Raw genomic sequence first — 20,875 nt, 5'->3', positions numbered from 1 at the left:
CCATTCACAGGGATGAGGGTTCTCCTGTTTGTCACAGTCTCCTCCCTGCCCCTTCCAGGACCTCCCCCACCCCTGACCCTGTCACTCATGTATACTTGCCATCTGGGCCAGTGGCGTCAGAAGCCCTTAGAATTGTACTGTTGTTGGTGCTAAACTCATGAGGAAGAAACAGCAAGGGCCTTGGGTTAAGGTTAGTGGTTTCGGTCAGGCCACTTCACCTCCCTGCCCCCCACCTCACCTCCATTCTAGGGATGGAAACCAAGACATTTCACACAGTGGGTAAGTGTTCTACACTGAGCTATACCCCAGCCCTTGCTTTCCTTATAATCCCTTTCCTTACATGCAGCCACCAAGGTTTCCTTCAGACTTGAGGACACCTAGGGTGTATATTCTGAATGGGCTTGCATCACCTATGGTGTCCTCTTTCTGGGCTGCTCCTCTCCTCATGTCTGAAGTCACCCTCAAGGCCCAGTGTCTAAGCCACTTCCTGGGGGAGCCCTCTTTCCCTGTATAAGTGTGAGCTTCATTGCCATTCCTTGTCTTAGACAGTAGACTGTCAGTGTGGATATGACATAACCTGTGACTTCTTCGTGTCTGCCGTTCCTGGTCAGAGTTGGCCTTCTGTAGCATTTGGAAATGCCAGCCTCTACTAACACTGCCTCTTTCCTCTGTCCCTTTTGTCACAGTGTCCTGCTGGATAGCTGTTTGGTGGTGCAGGCTGATGTGGACGAGTGCCAGCTAGAAAGGACACCGTCAGAGCTAGCATCGATCCAGGTAGAGAGTGCCAAGCCCTTTGATGAAAGGGTAGGAATAGGGTTTGCAGGTGAACTGTCCATAGGACAGAGAAAGCTGAAATTTTGGTGGCCAGGGATTGGGGGGAGAACCCTAAGAGGCTGACATACTGGGGGTGACTGCTTGGGTAGCTTTATCTCATGGGGGTCCTCTCAGTGTGTAAGATAATCCTGGGTTTCTAGACACTGCCCTCTACTAAGCCACCTTTTTGGATGGCCCAGAAGATGCCTTGGTTGGGTGGGGTAGGAGTTGGGCAGAATGCAATGGGGTACTCAGTGTCCTCTTTATGTGTCTCTGTAGGAGTTGCCAGAAGAGAAAGAAGAGAAGGAAGAGGAGAAAGAGGAGGAGGAGGAAAAGAAGGAGGAAGAAGAGAAGAAGGAGGAAGGGGAGGCCACAAACTCAACAGGTAGGAGTGAAGTTGTATAGGATGCTCTAGGGACTTTAAGGCTGGTGACAGCTTGGGGTGGGGAGTCCTCTTCCAAACCCTTCATCTCCTTCCTGCCTGGGCCTCCACCATTCTGTCCTGGGCGAAGACACTCCTCTGTGTCTTGGAGCCACATTATTCCAACGAGATGATGCCCTTCAAAGATAATGGGGAAACAACTCCCAGAGTGTTGGGAGAGTCTCATCCTGCTGGTCCCTCATGCCACCTCCTCTTAAGGAAAATGCAGTATAACTTGTGCAGAGACCCTGAGGTGGAGGGGGCAGTGCCTGTAAATGGCTCAACCATGCCCATCTCTGTGGCCACACCCCCATCTTTTTGATAATGTTCTGGGCAGGGAGCTGCAGTTATACCCAGCTTTGTGTTGTGGCCCTCTCTAGCACCTCAACCCCCGGCCTGGTGTCTTAGTCAGTGTTCTATGGCTGTGAAGAAATACCATGATCATGGCAACTCTTATAAAGGAAAACACTTAATTGCAGCTGACCTACAGGCTCATAGGTTTAGTAATTATCTTCATGTTGGCAATAATGTCAGAAATGGTGCTGTAGAGGTAGTTGGGAGTTCTACATCTGGATCTTCAGGCAGCAGGAAGAGAGAGACACTGGGCCTGGCTTGAACATTTGAAACCTCAAAACCCACCCCCAGTGACACACTTCCTCCAACAAGGTGACACCTTCTAGTAATGCCACTCCTTATGAACCTATGGAAGACTATTTTCATTCAAACCACCACAGCTGGGAATTCTAGGGATTGGTTGCTAAGGAGGAGGCTAAACCATCACCTCTGGACAGATGACATCCTTGCCAGCAGGGTGACATTACTTATGCACCCCCAGTGTTCTGTTCTTCAAGCTGCTGGTCCTTGAGTTACCTGGTAAGGCCAATAGATTATTTTACAAATAACAGAACTGAGGCATGTGGTGTGTTCCAGCATAGGCAAAATGTGAAGGCACAGACTACTTTGACTTCTGGCTCCTCCTTTCTGTGAGACCCATAGCTCCATCAGTAGAATGGTGCTAGGACCTCCCACACAGGCTAAATGGCAGCTCTACCTGTCATTCAAAAGTTTTCTCTATTGACAGCAACACTTGTCTGTAAGAACCTATAGTGTCCAGGCTGGGCACTGAACATCTACAGAGACGTAAGGTAAAAGCAGCCGTGCTGGCTCTGTCCTCTGTCCCCGGTAGTCTGGGAAAGTAGTGTTCATCACTACTCAAAAGCTGACGGTTTCAGTCTCTCCTGGAAACTGGTTAGAGATGCAGAATTCAGGTCCTACCAAGCCCCGTGGAGCCAGAATCTGCCTGCTGTCAGGTGATTTGTCTTCATGTTAGCATTTGACACAATAGCCTTGAGCCTTACTTCTTAGATACCTGGAGCAAGGCTGGGCTTCAGGACCACATAAGCGACCTCAAGTGATTTTAGTAAGCAGCCCATTGACCCTAGGGTTCTAATGCAGGGTTTCTGGTTGGAAGGATGATGAATTGGCAGCAGGGGTTCTTTGAACAGAAAGATTGTACTGATCTCAGCACACTGGATCCTGGCTTCTGAGGTTCTGAGTCTGGGGTCCTCTGAATCTGATGCAGCGAATAGTACTGTGGCTAGTCAGCAGACCCAGGACTCCAAGATTGTTTTTGAAGCTACAGGGTGAATTATCCAGGTGACTTGGTGATGCTTTTAGTGTTGAGTGTTGGGGACAGGAGTGGGTGCTTCAGACCTGGGCAGGGCTGCTGCAGCACAGGCAGGTCCTAGGCTGGTCTATGTCCCTGCTGGGGAGGAGCCCTGCCTGCACCACAACCCCCTCAACCCAGCTCCTGATTATAGTCCCCAGGATCACGCCTCTGCCTGCCACCTCCGGGACCCAGTACCATGGCTAAACCAGGCCTGAACATGGAGCTGAATCGCCTGGTTCAGGACCAGCCACCTGGCCAGGAGGGCCCCAGACCTGGCCCCCCAAACCCAGCCGAGCACCTCCCCAATGTGCCCAGCTATCGTCCCGCAACCACCCGCATCCCTGTCCTCGTTTCCCGGAGGACGGCCTTGTCCAACTCCAACTTCACCAAGGAGATCAGGAGCTCCATCCGTCGCCTGGGTAGTGTGATCTTGCCCCCCCCAGCATGCTTGGGATGTGGCCTAGTAGAGTTTCTGCATGGCTTGGGCTATATTGTCACCTCTGTGCCATACTGTGGGAACATGCTTTGTACTCATGGGAGCCTCGACAGACCTCCCTCCTACTCTGTAGTGATCTAGTAGGGTTTAGTCTTTTTCTTTCCATATGCCTACACCTTCACACTCAGCAATTTAGTTCTTCAACTGCATGCAGTCTCTACAGGTCATCCTCTTACACGGGCAGCCATTCCCACTCTAGTTAAAAATCAGTCAGCTCTCTAGGCCATGAAACTTGGTGAGAACACTGGATCAAGGGACAGGGGTCACTTCTACCCCTAACTGAAGTGTTATGGACAGTTGATAGCTTCTGATGGGTGGGCAGAGTCAGTTTTCTGTAAGGATGTGGCTCCTGGAGGGTCCACCATGCCCCATGGATGGATAGCCCTCTACCCAGGAGTTTATACGGGCAGCACAGATTGGAGTTGATGGGTTATCATAAAAAATAAAAAGGACACGCAGTTGGGGGGTAGGGAGGTAGGTATGTGGCTGTCCTTGTCTCCTCTTCTTGGCTCACAATGGCACTGCATGGGGTGAGCTCATGCCTGCAGTGAGGGGTGATGCCTGAGCTCTGTCTGCCAGTAGCTGGGTCAGCTCTACCGCTCCACAGGACTCATGACCTTGACCGTCATTACTTACTGTCTAGTAAGTAATGGTGGACTTTCTTATTTTAATTTTTTAAATAGGAAAACTTTTAATGGCCAGTCAAATGGAAAACCAGCATGGCTTCCATAGACAGAAGGTGCCAACAGTTTGCTCCAGTGATGCAGTGATAACATGCCGAACAAAAGCAACTTGTGGAGGAAAGGGTTTATTTTAGTTTACACTTCCGGGTCACAGTCCACCACTGAAGGAAGCCAGGGCAGGAGCTCAAAGCAGGAACCTGGAACAGAAACCGTGGAGGAACTTTGCTTACTGGCTCGCTCTTATTGACTTGCTCGGCTAGATCTCTTCCATTCCAATTAGCAATTAAGAGAATGCTTCTGGGGAGGGTGATGCGATGACTCAGTGGTTAAAAAGCACTGGTTGCTCTTCCAGAGGTCCTGAGTTCAATTCCTAGCAACCACATGATGGCTCATGACCATCTATAAAGGGTTCTGATGCCCCCTTCTGGCAAGCAGGTGTGCGTGCAGCAGTAGTACTCAGGCATTCATTAAATAAATAAATAAATAAATAAATAATAAAAGGAGATATTCCTTTCCCATTTAGAGACAGAGAGAGAAGGGAGGGAGGGAGGGAGGGAGGGAGGGAGAGAGAGAGAGAGAGAGAGAGAGAGAGAGAGAGAGAGAGAGAGAGAGTGTTCTCAGACATGCCCACAGGCTAATCAGATGGAGGCAACTCCCAACAGAATTCTCTCAAACAAGTGTGGGCTGTGTCCAGTTGACAGGTAAAGCTAACTGCCTACCTTCCTAGCACTCTGAGAAGGCTGAAGCAGAAGGGTCTTGAGTTAAGTGTATGCCTGGGCTACAAATCAAAGCTGCCTTAAAATAAAGGCCAGAAACAGAAACAGACAGCATCAGTAGGAAGGAATAACCACAGCACAGGGGGAAACGGAGGGGAAACGGACCTATGGTTTCCATGTGGTTCTCACGTATTACTCGTGAGATACAGAACCCGATGAAGGCTCAGAGCCCAGACACATTGCCAAGGCCACAGAAGCACTGACTTAACTAGTCCCCTCTGTAATCAAGATGGAGGGAGAGTGACAGTGGTGTCATGGTCTCATTCTCTGGCTCCCCTTTTCTGGTCTGTGCGTCTGGAATCATGTATGTCCTCTCTGGGAAATTGGGGGCTCCAGCTGGGAAATACTCCCAGAAGCACCACGAGGCTGTGGCTGGTACAGCGAGGCCAGGACACGGGATTTTAGGTGGAATCTAAGAGGTTCAACAAGAATGTTGTTCTGGGTCCTGATGTGGTGGAGCCCAGCTGTAATCCCAGCACTCAGGAGGCTGAAGAAAGATGCTCTCACCGGGTGGTGGTGGCACATGTCTTTAATCCCAGCACTTGGGAGGCAGAGGCAGGCAGATTTCTGAGTTCGAGGCCAGCCTGGTCTACAAAGTGAGTTCCAGGACAGCCAGGGCTACACAGAGAAACCCTGTCTTGAAAAAAAAAAGGAAAAAGAAAAAAAAAAAAGAAACAAAGAAACAAAGATGCTCTTGAGTGGGGTCACATAGCAAGACCATGCCTCAAAAAAAAAAAAAAAAAAAAAAAGGGAAAAACTACAAAACTCCCAACTGTTTGTCAGTGAATCCTTAATACTTCTGAGCTGGGGCTGACTCTGAAGCAGGTCTGTGAATTTTCCTACCCTGCAGTTCCCTTACTGGTAAACCAGAAACAGTAACAACTGCCCCGCAGAGCTGCTGGGGAGGTAAACACACCCTGGTATCCTGGTGAGAGCCTACAGTCACAGACTCTCAGGAAGCTGAGAGGCCAGAGGAGCAAGAGGCCAGAACACACTGCCAGCTCAAGCCAACACAGCAAAACCCATTTCAGGGGAGTGATGGGGGAAAAGAATAGATGTGAGTACTTGACATTTAAAAACAAATACCAGAAGCTAGGCACTGGTGACACATGCCTTTAATCCCAGCATTCTGGAGGCACAGGCAGGCAGGCAGATCTCTGAGTTCTAGGCCAGCCTAGATGACAGAGAGAGTCCCAGGGCACACCCCTAAACCAGCGCTGTAGAGACTGAGGCAAGAAGATTGGGAATTTAAGGCCAACCTGAGCTACACAGTGAGACCCAGGAAGGAAGGAAGGAAGGAAGGAAGGAAGGAAGGAAGGAAGGAAGGAAGGAAGGAAAGGAAGGAAAGGAAGGAAAGCAGGCTGGCTAGCAAGAAGAGTCAGGGGGTCTAGGTGCTTGACACCAAACCTGGAGACCTGAGATTGATCCCCAGAATCCACATGATGGAAGGAAGGGAACCAACTCCCACAAGTTCTCTCTCTCTCTCTCATACACACACACACACACACACACACACACACACACCAGTGTGTACTTCTACTCCACACATAATAAATAAACTATTTTTTCCAAGACAAGGTTTCTCTGTGTAGTTCTGTCTGTCTTAGAACTCGCTCTGCAGACCAGGCTGGCCTCAAACTCAGAGATCCACCTGCTGCTGCCTCCCAAGTGCTGGCATTAAAGGCGTGCGTCACCACTACCACCACCACCCAGCTAATAAATGTAGTTTTCTTAAAACTTCAAAAGAAGAAAGAAAAGGGAGGGAGGGAGTGCTGACCTATAAGCACATTGCAATGCTTCACAGCAAACACAACATTTTAATGTTCCTGTTTCTAGCATTATTAGTCTAGAAATCAATATAATATAAACTATCTCATCTGAGCTGCCCTCTACTGCCTGATTGTTTCTTCTTTCTGCTGGGGGATGGACGTGATGGGTGGAGTCCTGCACAAAGCAGGCAGGGGTGGGGTGTGGTGTGTGTGTGGGGGAAGAGGCATCCCCTGCCTGGATCCTTGAGTCAGACTTCTTGAGGATGTAGCAGACTGGCTATCCTGGGCCTAGAGCTGAGACCATGCTGGGAGCTGTACTGGAACCCTGAGGGTTAACCTTTAGGGTTTTTCCTCTTCTCCTTCCATGGGGAGTAGTGGGCAGCAGGTAAGGTCTCATCATCTTCCCCTCAGCCTGGAGGACCTCTGTCAGTATAGCAAATGATCTGCCTCAGCTTTCTTTTTAAACCTTTCCCATTCTTGGTGGTCCTCCTGGTGTGTATGGGGGGGGGGGTTGATGACTTAGTAAAAGAAACGCCCAGGTCTGAGGCCCCTTCTCCTTCCCATTGTATAGCTGTAAGCTGTGCACCAGATTTCTCGTGGTGACCATGAAAAGAAACATCCCAGGGACAATTATTTCAGAGTACTTCCCAGCCTTGCTGGGGAGCAGGCCTGTAGCCTGCTGACTCTAGTGTTGTAGCCTAGAAGGTGTCATGCCCCGGCCCTCCCAGGAAGTACCTGATTCTGAGGAAGAAGACTCAGGTTTTTCAGAGGTCCAAATAGGCAGCAGGTGACCTCTGGGTGTTCCTGCTATAGATGTAAATACCCTCCAAAGCAGGTCCCTAGGCGACACATGGCCAGGACAGCAAATACATCTGAATTGGAGTCTCTTCAAGAATCCAAGGCTTTGGCTTCTACCCTTCTCTACAGGTGTGGGAGACATTTCTCCTACCTTCAGAGGGGAACAGATGGACCTGTCTGGGTAACATTTAGTTCCAGCCTCCCCAGATCACTGCTAATTTCCATGCTGAGAAGCTGACAAGAGAGAGAAAGAGAGAGAGAGAGAGAGAGAGAGAGAGAGAGAGAGAGAGAGAGAGATTGAGATTGATTTCTGGAACATTTAGGCTAAAATTCCAGCTCCTGGGGTTGGGTTTGGGGTGGTAGAGACACGCAGAGGGCTTCAGGCTGCATGGAGCTTGGCTTGGGGGGGGGGGCCCAGGGTGAGGAGAAACCCTTCAAAGACAGCCCTAGGACCTGGCCTCTCTCTCTGACTCTCCACAGTACCAGCTACAAAGGAGCACCCGGAGCTCCAGGTAGAAGACACGGATGCTGATAGTGGCCCCCTCATCCCAGAGGAGACACTCCCTCCACCTGAGAGACCACCACTGTCTCCTGTCAAGTCGGACACCCTCACAGTTCCCGGCGCTGCTGCACCAGGCCACAGGTTACCCATGATGACTTGCTTGCGTCTCTATCTGAGCTGTGCAGCTAGCAGGTTTGACAGATGGGGCAGACAATAGAGATGGGAAGTAGCAGGACTCAGATCTCCTCTGCCTGCCCGACTGAGAAGCAGTCTCAGCTGCAAGACAGAGGGATGCTTTGTACACTAAATGTAACAACTAGCCTCTGCCCCCCCTTTTTTTTTTTGGTTTTTCGAGACAGGGTTTCTCTGTATAGCCCTGGCTGCCCTGGAACTCACTTTGTAGACCAGGCTAGCCTCGAACTCAGAAATCCACCTGCCTCTGCCTCCCGAGTGCTGGGATTAAAGGCGTGCGCCACCATGCCCGGCTCTCTGCCCCTTTTTAAATCTTGCTTCAGTCTACCTTCTGGCAGCACATTGCTTCTTAAAGCTTCCGTGTGCTTTATAAATTGCCAGAGTCCTACTTACATCTTGTTTATTTTTCCTCTCTCAGTTTTTCTTTTTAATTCAGGACTTCACATCCCAGTCAAAAGCTCACGCTCCCAGAATGTCTTAACAATTTAAAAATCCATTTATATGGCATCCATTCATTTATTTAGTGTGAGCATGTGCCATGGCATGCATTTGGGGGTCAGAAGACAACTTTGTGCTATGGATTCTCTCCATCTGCCTTTACGAGGTTCTGGGGATGGAACCTCCAGTTTTGCACGCGGCAAGCACCTTTACCCATGGAAGCATCTTGTCCCAGTACCCAGACAGTACCTAGACAGTACCCAGACAGTACCCAGACAGTACCCAGACAGTACCCAGACAGTACCCAGGGTCTCACTTTTAAACCAAACTGCTTTGCTGTGTTGTCGCCATGTCATGGTTAAGGACCACAGCCAGACTATCCTGTGTGCCTTAGCTGATTGTAGTGGAACTGAGTACAGCACAGTGTCCTGTCCTCAGAGCTGGGCAAACTCTGTAGCTACACTGTCTTCTTTCCCTTCCCTTTCCCTTTTTCTCTTTTTCCCTTTTTCCCCTTTCCCCTTTCTTTCCTCTTTCCCCTTCTTCCTTCCCCTTCTTCCTTCCCTTTCTTTTCTTCCTTCCCCTTCTTCCTTCCCCCTTTCCCCTTCCCTTCCCCCTTTCCTTCCCCTTTTCCCCCTTCCCCTTTTCCTTTCCTTTCCTTTTCCTTTCTTCCCTTTTTTCTTCCTTCTTCCCTTCATCCATCCCTCCCTCCCTTTCTTCCCTTTCTTCCTCCTTCCTTCTCCCTCTGTCTCTCTCTGTCTCTGTCTGTCTGCCTCTCTCTCTCTCTCTCTCTCTCTCTCTCAGTCAGTGTCTCATCACTGAGTCCAGGCTTGCTTTGAACTCACAAGCTTCCTGCTCTGCCCCTCAAGTGCTGGGACTGTGGAGGTAAACCATCACACATGTCCTAACTTTTATTGTTTGTGTCCTAAAGGCTGACCCTTCTATGCAGGTCCACCCATGTGCATTGCCATGTTATTCCCATTTGGGGTATAACACTCGAGTTTAAGCCCTAAGTCCTCCTCCTCCTCCTCCTCCTCCTCCTCCTCTTCTTCTTCTTCTTTTGTTTTGTTTTTCCTTTTGTTTTTCGAAACAGGGTTTCTCTGTGTAGCCCTAGCTGTCCTGGAACTCACTCTGTAGACCAGGTTGGCCTCAAACTCAGAAATCCGCCTGCCTCTGCCTCCCAAGTGCTGGGATTAAAGGCGTGGGCCACCACTGACTGGCGCCCTCATCTTGTTCCCTGGTGTTCTGACTTTACTTGATGGGCTAACATGTTGCCGTCATACACTAACATGCCTATCTATGTTCCTAGATTCTTGGTCCATGTGTGAGCCCTGAGCATTTTGTGTTTATGTGCTAATACAAGTCTTTAGGAAATAGCCCTTCTTCTCTTCTGCAGACATTAATTTATAAAATGTTTCTTTCTAAACTCTGTGCATCTAATCTCAGCACTCAGGAAGTTAAGGCAGGAGGATTAAAAGCTTGAAACCAGCTCAGGACACATGATAGGCCCCTGGAGGGGACAGTGAGCAGGATATAAAGTGAATAAGTAAATAAATAAATAAGTTAATTATATAAAACAAAACAAAAAAATGAAAAATGAAACGAGAAAGAGACACATGGACACAGACACAAACAGACACACCCAAAGATACATAGACTCACAGAGAATCATCCCTAGATGTTACCCTGACCTGTATCCACCAGATACCATCCTGTGTCTCTCTATTGACTCGCTCTGCGCCACCCTTAGCAGATCTTTCTCTGAACCTGGGGATGGCTTTCTTTCTTTCCCAGGTTTTGGGGATTCTCCCACAAAGCAACTCATCCCCACTCTTGAGGAAGAGGATGGGAAAGTCCAGAGGATTAGCCCCAAGGACACCCCCAGCTCACAGCTCATGCTACCCAGGCTCTGGCCTATGGACCTTCAGACCTAATCAGACAAGATACCAGTGGCTCCGATTGCAACAGTCATGGCTTCCTGGACGACAGGGGCTTCCTTAGATAACTTCAGTCTCATTCTCAGGGAGTCCAAAGTTAAGAAGGAAGGATTTGCTCAAAGTCACACTATGAGCTGGTGATCAGACTCCATGGCTTGGTGTCACAGCTGGAGGGAAGCGTGACAAAGGCGCTGGGGACTTCAGATCAGAATAAGAGGCAGAAGGACACTTACGCAGAGACTTGACTGAGGAACAAATACCTCCTTCTCTCATTGGGTAGATTCAGTGTCATTTCTAGAGGAAGCAATGGAAGTAGCTTACACTTTAAGTGTTGTGCTGAGGTCAGACTCCAAGTTTGCCTGATCAGAGTCTAAGCTGTTCACTTTGGACCAGGCCATTGAGAGTTGTGCAAACTGAGGTCCCAAGTCAGGCCCCCTCACCTCCCAGGAACCAGCTCCAAGGCAGCCATGTTTGTTTCCTTTAGCCTGCCTTCTCTGAAGGATCCTTACCTGTCTGGGTCTCTATAGGAAGAAGCTACCTTCTCAGGATGATGAGGCCGAAGAGCTCAAGGCCCTGTCACCAGCTGAGTCCCCAGTGGTTGCCTGGTCAGACCCCACCACCCCACAGGAGGCTGAGTAAGTAGAGCCACCCCCGAGTCTCAAGACACTGGTTTGGGACGAGCAGACAAGGAGAGGAGCAGGAACAGGGGTGGGGAGGTGGGGCTTTCAGAACCCCACACTAGGTGAACTTCATTCTTTGGAGCACTGAGACAGGGCCAGTTCTCAAGCACAGGGGTTTCCTGGTTGGCCCAGGGGTTCTACAGACTTAGCAGGGTGGACTTGGACTCTAGGCCAGATGTGTTCACTCCAGCAGGGATCAGAGAGGAAGGAATGCCTAGGCAGAAGCATCCTCCCCCACTGAAGATCTTGGCACTGATCTCCAAATAAGTCAGCGGGTAGAGAAAGACCATGGGCTCTGCTGTAGGTCTCTACCTTGGAGCTTGTAAAATTAGATCCCCAGGCTCCACACAGCCTGAGACAGTGGCTCTGGAAACCTGCATTCCCATAGTATTCTGGAGACTGTGATAGCTGGGGTGTAGGGTGCGACTGGAGGCCATGGTAGCGGCACAGGAAGCTGAGTCCCCGGCATCTAACTGTCCCCAGGACTGTGTTAGACTTTCCTGGAGTTTTTCAGTAACCCTGGTTGATATTAAGTGCCCAGCCTTGGACACTGGCTGGAGGTACCCTACCATGTTCTCCGGCCATGACCCCTGTGTTAAAAGCAAGCCTGCCTTCTCCCTTCTGGCTTTTTTTCTATCCACAATTGTATTCATTTGACTTTTAACGTGTTTGCTGTTATTCGGTATGTGTATATGATGTCAGGGAGCACATATGTGCGATGGTACATGTAGAAGTCAGAGGATAGCTTAGTGGAGTCAGTTCTCTCCGACTGGTGCACTGGACTCTGGATGAAGGTCCTCAGGCTTGTGCAGCAAACATTTATCTGCAGAGCCATCTTTTTGGCCTCTCTCCGTAATTGTATTCACTTTGTACTTATTGGAAATGTAGACATTTTAGAAAAGATAGGCTCAGGAAATCCTCAAATCTCACACAGCCCAGATGACATTTTTTTTTTGTTGTTGTTTTTTTTTTTTTTTTTTCGAGACAGGGTTTCTCTGTATAGTCCTGGCTGTCCTGGAACTCACTTTGTAGACCAGGCTGGCCTCGAACTCAGAAATCCGCCTGCCTCTGCCTCCCGAGTGCTGGGATTAAAGGCATGCGCCACCACGCCCGGCTCCAGATGACATTTTAATCACAATGAAATTGTGTTTTATGTAGCAGAGCAGGGACAAGGGTCTGGTTTAATGTAAGAAAAATATGGTAGGAATCATAAATAATAATAAAAATTACCCTGGGGACATGTAAGGAGATCAACATGGAGACTCTTGTATTAGGTAGGTAGGCTAAGATTCTGTGACAAACAGGCCCTGATGGTTCAGTGGCTAAAATGACAAGATGTCACCTATGCTGCAGTCACAGCACTAACCATTGTGTATTTTCAGGTCAGTGGAAGGCTCTGTTTCATGCAATCATTCAGGGACCCAAGTGACAGTTGGCTTTGCTATCTCCATGTAGCTTATAAGATGTTCTGGACAAAACTAGAAAGAGAAAACTTCAACCATGCATGTAGACATAGGACTATAATCTCAGCTACTCAGAATCTAAGAGTGGGTCTGACATTGCCAGGGGAATGTTGGATTGACCTTCCTTAGGCACAGACATTACCCAGCTCAGGCCTGAGGTCCTGAGGACCCTTCCTGTCTCTTGTTCATCCTCTGCTGTGTCCCCACAGTGGCCAGGACCGAGCAGCCTCCACCGCCAGCCAGAACAGTGCCATCATCAATGACCGGCTCCAGGAGCTGGTGAAGATGTTCAAGGAGCGGACGGAGAAGGTGAAGGAGAAGCTCATCGACCCTGACGTCACCTCCGATGAGGAGAGCCCCAAGCCCTGTGAGTGGGGATAGAGATGGCCACAGGCCAAGGTGGATGGGGTGTCCACGGAACCCCATGAACTGGGGAGGACGGCATAAACAAATAGTTGGGATTATGAGAAAAGCTTGGGGCTTAGGTATGTACTCAGGAGTGGAAGAAGGTCAAAGGTGAACTTGGCCTTCCCACAAGCCAGTGGTTTAGATTCGTCTGCCTCCTCCCACAGGGCATGGCGACTGGTATGTCTATCTCACTTTTGCATAGCTACTCTGGAAGCAGATGGTCTTAATGTTCAGAGGCATCCATGCCTTGCTGGGGTCACCTGAATAGATCACTCTATAGCCCAGGCTGGTCTGGAAGTCACTCAGGAGCCCCAACTTGGCCTGGAACTCATGGCAATCCCCCCAAAGGCTGGAAATACAGGTGTGAGCCAGCATGGTCGCCAAAGGTCCCCTTCTTTTAAGGAGTCATCTGGCAAGGTGATAAATGCCTGGAATCCCTAGCACTTGGAAGTCTGAGGCAGGAGAATCACAAGTTTGGGACCAGCCTCACTTGGACTCCATAGAGAGAAGCAGAGACAGAGAAGGAAAATGAACATGTTTTCTTTTCTTTTAAAAACAGGGTCTCTCTGTATAGCCCTGGCTGGCCCATAACTCACTTTGTAGACCAGGCTGGTCTCGAACTCACTGAGATACTCCTGCTTCTGCCTCCTGCACCACCACCCCTAGCCGAACGCACAAGCTTTTTGTCAGGGATAGTTTCTAGTTTTTTTGTTTTTTTCTGACAAGGGTTGTATATTGAGACTCAAGTGCCCAAGACATGTTAATAGAGCCTGACTTCACACTCCTAACCCTGGAAGCTGTGTTTGGACACCTAAGAGCAAAGGCGTCTGTCACCAAGCACCACAGACCCATGAGGGACTGAGTCTCAAGTCAGAGAATGGAACTGAGTCCTATTCTGAAAAGTCTGGACCAACATGTCCCCATGCTGAGTTCTTCAGGGTTCTGAATAAGGAAGAAGAGATCATAGGCACAAAATACTCCACCCATCCAAGGATCAAAGAAAGGGTCTGCCTATGCACAGACAGACAGATAGACACAGATATAGACAGACAGACAGATAGACACAGATGTAGACAGACAGACAGACACACACACACATCTGGGGTCTAGGAAGAGCTGCTGGGGACTCCAGACTGCTGTGGAAGAAAGAAAGGGCCATGGAATTCGCTCCAGAGAAGCATACTGGCCTTCTGCACCCAGAGTGTATAAGCAAGTTATATGTTAGGAAGTGGGGAGGCCCTGAAGTCCCAGCTCTGTGGGTAGGACTCTTTCCCTAGCCTCAGGGCTGAGCCAGATGGTCACTAAGGTCATCCCCACAGCCCCGGCCAAGAAGGCCCCAGAACCAGACCCAGCCCAGAAGCCGGCGGAGGCAGAGGCGGCAGAGGAGGAACACTACTGCGACATGCTCTGCTGCAAGTTCAAGCGCAGGCCCTGGAAGATGTACCGGTTCCCCCAGAGTATCGACCCACTGACCAGTGAGTTCCCTTGGAGGGAGTCCCTCCCATGCAATATGGGAGGGGGAGGGTCCAGTACCATGGACATCCTTGGTCCATGACTCCTTCCTTATACTTTCCAAAATGATTCCACACATCCTTGCCTGATTCTTTAACACAAGGCCCTGACTAGGAACATAGGCCATCTTACAGACAACGGAGCTGAAGCACAGAAGAATGTGAGCTACCCTAAGATGCAGCCAGTTAGACTCCTCACCTTGACCTAGGCCAAGTCTTCTAATCTGGCCATGTGGGCTCCTTCCTGGGACCCCTGCTCTGAGCAGGAGTTAAGTCAGAGTTCATCAGAGTCTGAAGTGAATTTCCATGAGCCTCTATAAGCCCATTCCATAGTCCTCCGGCCCAGCACCCTCCATGTGTGCACAACACTTCACAGTTTACACTGGAGTCCCTTGCCTTCTCAGCTGGTGAGTCCCTGTGACTTCAAAAAGACCATGACAGGTGCCAGAGAGGAAGTTCCTCAAAGTTAAACAGGGAGTCACTTGGGGGTAGGACTCTGACTCTTGGTGTTCACTGGGTTTCTAAGATACCAAGTGATCTCTAGTGATCTGCAATGATACCAAGTGATCCACCCACCTGTCTGTCCATCCATCCACGTGTCGTTTGCTGCTGCTCTGGATTTTCTAAGACAGAAAATATATTGCCAAAGCTTACTCATGGGCTGGCAAGATAGCCTAGTTCCAAGCCTGGCATCCCCAGGACCCACATGGTGTGACCTTTGACCTCCAAAATGGGCTGTGGTACCCATACATCCACCCTACCCCATAAATAATGAATATAATAAAACATTTTTCTTTTTCAAATTTCAGAAAGAAGGGAACCTTAACAGTCATTATCCAATAGTGCCACCATGTCCCCTCCTCAGCAGACTCTGATGTTTTAGGGTCTATCAGGGACCTCCACGGCCACCTAGCCATTCATGCACTGATCCACCTGTCCATCCATCTGTCTGTCTATCTTCTGAGTGATGAAATCCACACACAGTTGCTGGGGGGGGCACTTTCTTGCTGCCCTTCAAGCCCATCCCTGTCCCCCCCTCCCCCACAGACCTCATGTACATCTTGTGGCTGTTCTTTGTGGTGCTGGCCTGGAACTGGAACTGCTGGCTGATCCCTGTGCGCTGGGCCTTCCCGTACCAGCGGGCAGACAACATCCACTTCTGGCTCCTCATGGATTACTTGTGTGACTTCATCTACCTCCTGGACATCACCGTGTTCCAGATGCGCCTACAGTTTGTCAAAGGCGGGGACATCATTGTGAGTCATGGGCGGGGCGGGGGGGGGGGCTGGGGCAGACCCTACAGCCAGGGCCTTCAGGAGACTGACCTCTGATGCTGTGAGCAGTGGACAAAATGAATGAACAAGATCCCGGGAGCCGCTGTCAGTGGTTTTTTTTTGTTGTTGTTGTTTTGTTTTTTTTTTAAATTTTCCTCTCACCCCTTGCATGTTGAACACACTATGTGCATTGCATACCACTCAAAGATGAACTGGTTCCCAGACAATCTGAGTTATAGAAGTGGTCCAGAGAATGGCATCTGGGGCAGGTGTACCTGCTTCAAACTCTAGCTGCATCCCCATCTGAGCTTCAGCATCCTCGTCTGTGAATGGGGTGGTAGCAGCTCCCACCGCGATACAGGTATTGCTGTGAGAACTAGAAGATGCAGGGGGCTTGGGGAACTGAGTGCGTCCTGCAAAGGACACGGAGACGATCTGCTCTGTGAGCCAGCCCTGTACCTGTGAGGAAACCACAGCCCTAACTGTGACCCTGGTGGTCATATACCTGTAATCCTAGCACTCAGGAGGCTGAGGCAGGTAAAGTTGAGGTTAGACCAGGCTGAGTAGTGAACCCATGTCTTAAAAATGTAGGGGTTGGGGGTTGGGAGAGGTGTAGGAGAAAAGAAAGGGAAAAGAGAACCAGGCACCCCACTTCCCGTTGCTGTGAGCAAGTCACTTTCCACAGTTCACACTGAGGCTTGGATGTGTAGCCCAGTGTTAGAGCTCTTGCCCAACTCCCTGGGTCAGTCTACTGCAAAGTTTTTTGGTTTTTGGCTTTTTGTTGCGGCCTGCCCGCAGTCCACAACACAAACGGTTCAACTGAGAATGGCAGTTCGAGCTGAAAAGAGAGGAATCTAGACGGGGCGGAAGAATGAATGGAGCTAAGACAAGATCCTGATCAAAGCTCAATTTTACTATTTTCAGACACTCAGTTATAAAGGAAGGGGGAGGGAACCCAATTTCCCGCCAAGTAACTCAGGGTCCAATAGCAGAACAAACACGTGTGTGCCTCCAGGCAGCAAAGGCAGGGTCCAGCAGTAGGCGTGGCAGGACGAATGAGCAGGTAGCTCCACCCTTGAGCAAGCAGGTTCCAGGCTGGGGGAAGGGAGGCCACAGCTTTTGGCTTTTGGCTTTTGGTTTTTGGTGTTTTGTTTTGTTTTGTTTTGTTTTGTTTTGTTTTGTTTTGTTTTGTTTTGTTTTGTTTTGTTTTGTTTTGTTTTTTCGAGACAGGGTTTCTCTGTATAGCTCTGGCTGTCCTGAACTCACTCTGTAGGTCAATCTGGCCTCGAACTCAGAAATCCGCCTGTCTCTGCCTCCCAAGTGCTGAGATTACAGGCATGTGCCACCATGCCCTGCTGTTTTTCTGGGTTCTTTTTGTTTTTTTTCAAATCCACTCTACAGCAAAGGAGGGGGGCTCTCCTCTAAAACAGCTTCTAAGTGGCCTTTTCTTTTGGATTAGAGTTTTTTTGAAAAGGGACATTGCCTTGCTGTTAAGTGTTCATGGAAGAAGTCAGGCAGTTAACATATTAGTGTGTGTGTGTGTGTGTGTGTGTGTGTGTGTGTGTGTGTGTAGGGAGTGATAAGGAGTCAACAAGTAATAGGTAGAGAGAGTTTTTTGTTTCAAGAAAAGATTTAATTATTTATTATATATAAGTACACTGTAGCTGTCTTCAACCCCAGAGGAGGGCATCAGATCTCATTACTGATGGTTGTGAGCCCCCATGTGGCTTCTGGGAATTGAATTCAGGACCTCTGGAAGAGCAGTCAGTGCTCTTAACCACTGAGCCATCTCTCCAGCCCAAGAAAGATTTTTTACCACTTCACTATAGTGATTAAGACTTAAGAGGGAGCCGGGCATAGTAGCACACCCTTTAATCCCAGCACTCAGGAGGCAGAGGCAGGGAGGATCTTTGTAAATTTGAAGCCAGCCTGGTCTACATAGAGACATGGTCTACCCTGTCTCAAAACAAAACGAGTCAAGGGCTCTGGGGGGTGATGGCTCAGCAGTTATAAACACTTCCTGCTCTTCTAGAGGATGCAAGTTCAGTTCCTAGCACCCACATCGGGTAGCTCCAGGGGATCCAACACCCTCTTCTGGCTTCTGTGGGTACCTGCGACACATAGGCACATATATGCATGCACATGAAGAAAAATAAATAAATCTTTTAGCAAAAAGAATCAAACATTAAAGAAAAAAAGCAAATAGTGTTTTGAAGCTAATTATTAAGCTGCGTGAAGTAGAACTAATCCACGGTCGAGATTCTTGAGATTTTTGCTCACTCAAAAATGGGCAAAATAAGATTTAACATTCTAGAAGTTCAGATTTTGGACATTTTATCTTGTGTGTTGGACGCCATAGCAATTAATGCTCTGCCAACAGCTGCTTCGCAGGCTGCAAATGTTATGTCACAACAGGTACCATGAATTAAAGTGAGTCTTAAATGCTTAAAGAGCCTGTTATAAGCCCAGACAGCATATGCCAGAAAGGGAAGCCTTGGGCCAGCCTCCCGCCCTGGTCCCATCAGAGCAGTTGTCAGCCCCTCACAAATAAAGTGGCTAGCAGTCCTGTGAAGGAGCTGAGCACTGAGAGAATAGGCTCCAAGCTCTTCCATTCCTCCATCCAGGAGCTCAGAGTCTGGCTGGTGACTCCAGCAAGGCTCATTCCTATGGCTGGTCATCCCCAGCCCCACCCCACCTGAAACCACAAGTTCTTCCCTGCAGGGCAGCTCCATGTGTCTGTGAGGTCACCCCACCTCTCTGGTCGGAGCTCGATCTAACATCATTGTGCTTCCTTCTTTCAGACAGACAAGAAGGAGATGCGCAGTAACTACCTGAAGTCTCGCCGGTTTAAGGTGTGTGTGTGTTGGGGGTGGGGGGTGAGCCGTTTGCAACTAGGTATTTGGGGACCTGTGTTATGTAGTTCCTGTCACACTAAGGGAGGCTGGTCCTATCTCCGGTGGGAGTGCCCACTAGGCCACAAGTCTTCTGAGACAGCCCAGAATGGGTGGTTCTCACAGAACACTTTTCCATGCCTGTGCCTCTGCTTCCAATTAGATGGCACAGAGTCCCTTGTGTTGGTTGGGAACAGTGCACTGGAGGTGGGCAATGTGGATTATGAAGCCACGCAGAGCGGGTTCATGGGAAGTCTTGTGCCCTCTCTTCTGACGCTGCCCTGAATATTCTGACTGAGCTCTCTAGTAGATAGAGACATGCCCCCTTAGCTCTCCTACCCCTGAGGTTCTGTGTCTTATCCCCTGTGATACCTGTTGGGATTTTAGATGGACCTGCTCTGCCTCCTGCCCTTGGACTTTCTCTACTTGAAACTTGGCATCAACCCTCTCCTTCGCCTGCCCCGCTGCCTGAAGGTAAGATTGACAGGTCCCCAAAGACTTCGGTTCCTCTGTGCTTGACCTGAACGCTGCCAGCTGGGGAAGGGAGAGTGTCCCCAAGAGGAGACCCTGGGGAGGTGGGTGTTCTGCAAGCATGTCTTACTAAGAAGTTCATTATAATTACTGGTAATTTGGGGGACATTTCTCATTAGGCTCTGATCCAGAGACTACTGATGTTAGTTCTTCAACTCCATGACATGAATGCTGTTCTTACCATCTTAAAAATGAGGAAAGTGGCACAGAGAGGCTAAGGAACTTGCCCAGTGACACACCGCTAGGCAGGTCGGAGTCTAGATTTGGATGTAGGCAATCTAGCTCCAACTCCATCTGTTCAGCGCGTCTCAGGGAAGGGGCTTCTGCTTTATAATAGACTCCATTCAGAAGATGGGGAAGTTGGTCCTTGGAATGGCCGGGTGACTCCCCCAAGGTAACAGGAGTCAAGCTGTGCCCCAAGGTCTGTTTTGGATGCATGGTGCCTATTCTAACAGTGGTTCCAGTTGTTTGTTTGTTTGTTTGTTTGTTTGTTTCTGCCACTCACTGGCTGGACCCAGGGTCCTAGGAGGATCTTCTGGATTCAGAGTGGAGATCCGACAAGTGCCCTTGAATGTGATCAGGGCAGATGGTCACTCAGAACATTCAGGATCTCCTAGACTTCTATCCAACCAATTAAACTTACTATTCCCCTTACATGATACTAGTGCTCTTTTGCAAAGACAGTAAATGGGGGAAATTGCCAACAGGGGTAACCATGATCACACTGGTTACCTGGAGAAAGAGGGCAAAGGAGACTGGTAATCATCAGATAGGTAGAAGACAAGGGCTGTGCAGCCATGTCTCCAGCAGACCCAGAGCTGGCCTACAGAGCTGGCCTAATGTCTTCTTCTCTCCTAGTACATGGCCTTCTTTGAGTTTAATAACCGCCTGGAAGCCATCCTCAGCAAAGCCTACGTTTACAGGTAAGAGTTCCCCATGCTTACATATGCACATATGCACATCAATGCACACACACACACACACACCATACCCCCTAGCCTCTTCCTTTCAGCTGCTCCCCTCCCCCATATCCTATGGCCTTCAGAATCCACGCCACTTCCTGGCCCAGCTTCTTCTCTGAAAGGATATTTAGTTGGTTGGTTGGTTTTATGTAGAATCAGGAATGTCTTATTTAACCCCCATTGTGACAAGGACACTCACACACACACTCGGTGACAAGGCAGCATTTCCGTGTCAGTACAAGGAATTGAAGCTCCCATCCTAGCTCTAACTGAAGGACCATTTGTAAGAACACATTGGTAGAAAACAGATGTTCAAAGTGGAGCCCAGGACTAACTCAGCTATACTTGGGGAGCAAGGCTCCTTGTTCCTAAAGGAGTGCCCAGATCATTGTTATTTCTCTACAGACACCAAATCCTCTCTGCTCCTCCCTCAGGCCTTATTTCCCCTTTGGTCCCTCATCTTATAGATTTCTCTGACACAGCTGGGATGATTCCAGCCCTGCATTTTGACAAGCCTCCAAATCAAACGCCCAGGTTTCTTTTCTCTTTCTTTCTTTCTTTGTTTCTTTCTTTGTTTCTTTGTTTCTTTGTTTCTTTCTTTCTTTCTTTCTTTCTTTCTTTCTTTCTTTCTTTCTTTCTCTCTCTCTCTCTCTCTCTCTCTCTC

The 20,875-nt window shown here is 49.1% G+C and overlaps 1 protein-coding gene and 1 long non-coding RNA gene across 2 annotated transcripts in view; one reads left to right on the top strand and one right to left on the bottom strand.

The window, feature by feature from the left end:
- Positions 1-20,875, top strand: part of Cngb1 (cyclic nucleotide gated channel beta 1) — a 64,744-nt gene that overhangs the window by 28,212 nt on the left and 15,657 nt on the right. The window contains exons 14-23 of the mRNA XM_021169699.2: positions 687-774; positions 1,093-1,198; positions 7,906-8,068; positions 11,019-11,126; positions 12,844-13,001; positions 14,362-14,517; positions 15,601-15,809; positions 18,629-18,679; positions 19,106-19,192; positions 20,108-20,172. Of these exons, the coding sequence (XP_021025358.1) occupies positions 687-774; positions 1,093-1,198; positions 7,906-8,068; positions 11,019-11,126; positions 12,844-13,001; positions 14,362-14,517; positions 15,601-15,809; positions 18,629-18,679; positions 19,106-19,192; positions 20,108-20,172 (1,191 nt within the window). The remainder of the gene's footprint in view (positions 1-686; positions 775-1,092; positions 1,199-7,905; positions 8,069-11,018; positions 11,127-12,843; positions 13,002-14,361; positions 14,518-15,600; positions 15,810-18,628; positions 18,680-19,105; positions 19,193-20,107; positions 20,173-20,875) is intronic.
- On the bottom strand, positions 12,943-15,662 carry LOC110299823. Its single transcript, XR_002378523.1, has 3 exons — positions 15,603-15,662; positions 15,130-15,176; positions 12,943-12,999 (listed from the first exon to the last, which is right to left on the bottom strand). It is a non-coding gene; the product is annotated as an uncharacterized LOC110299823 (long non-coding RNA).

The sequence above is a fragment of the Mus caroli genome, chromosome 8, assembly GCF_900094665.2.
Source record: "Mus caroli chromosome 8, CAROLI_EIJ_v1.1, whole genome shotgun sequence".
Lineage (NCBI taxonomy): Eukaryota > Metazoa > Chordata > Mammalia > Rodentia > Muridae > Mus > Mus caroli.
Note: the sequence above shows the minus strand (reverse complement) of the source record. Positions and strands in the feature narration are given on the sequence as shown.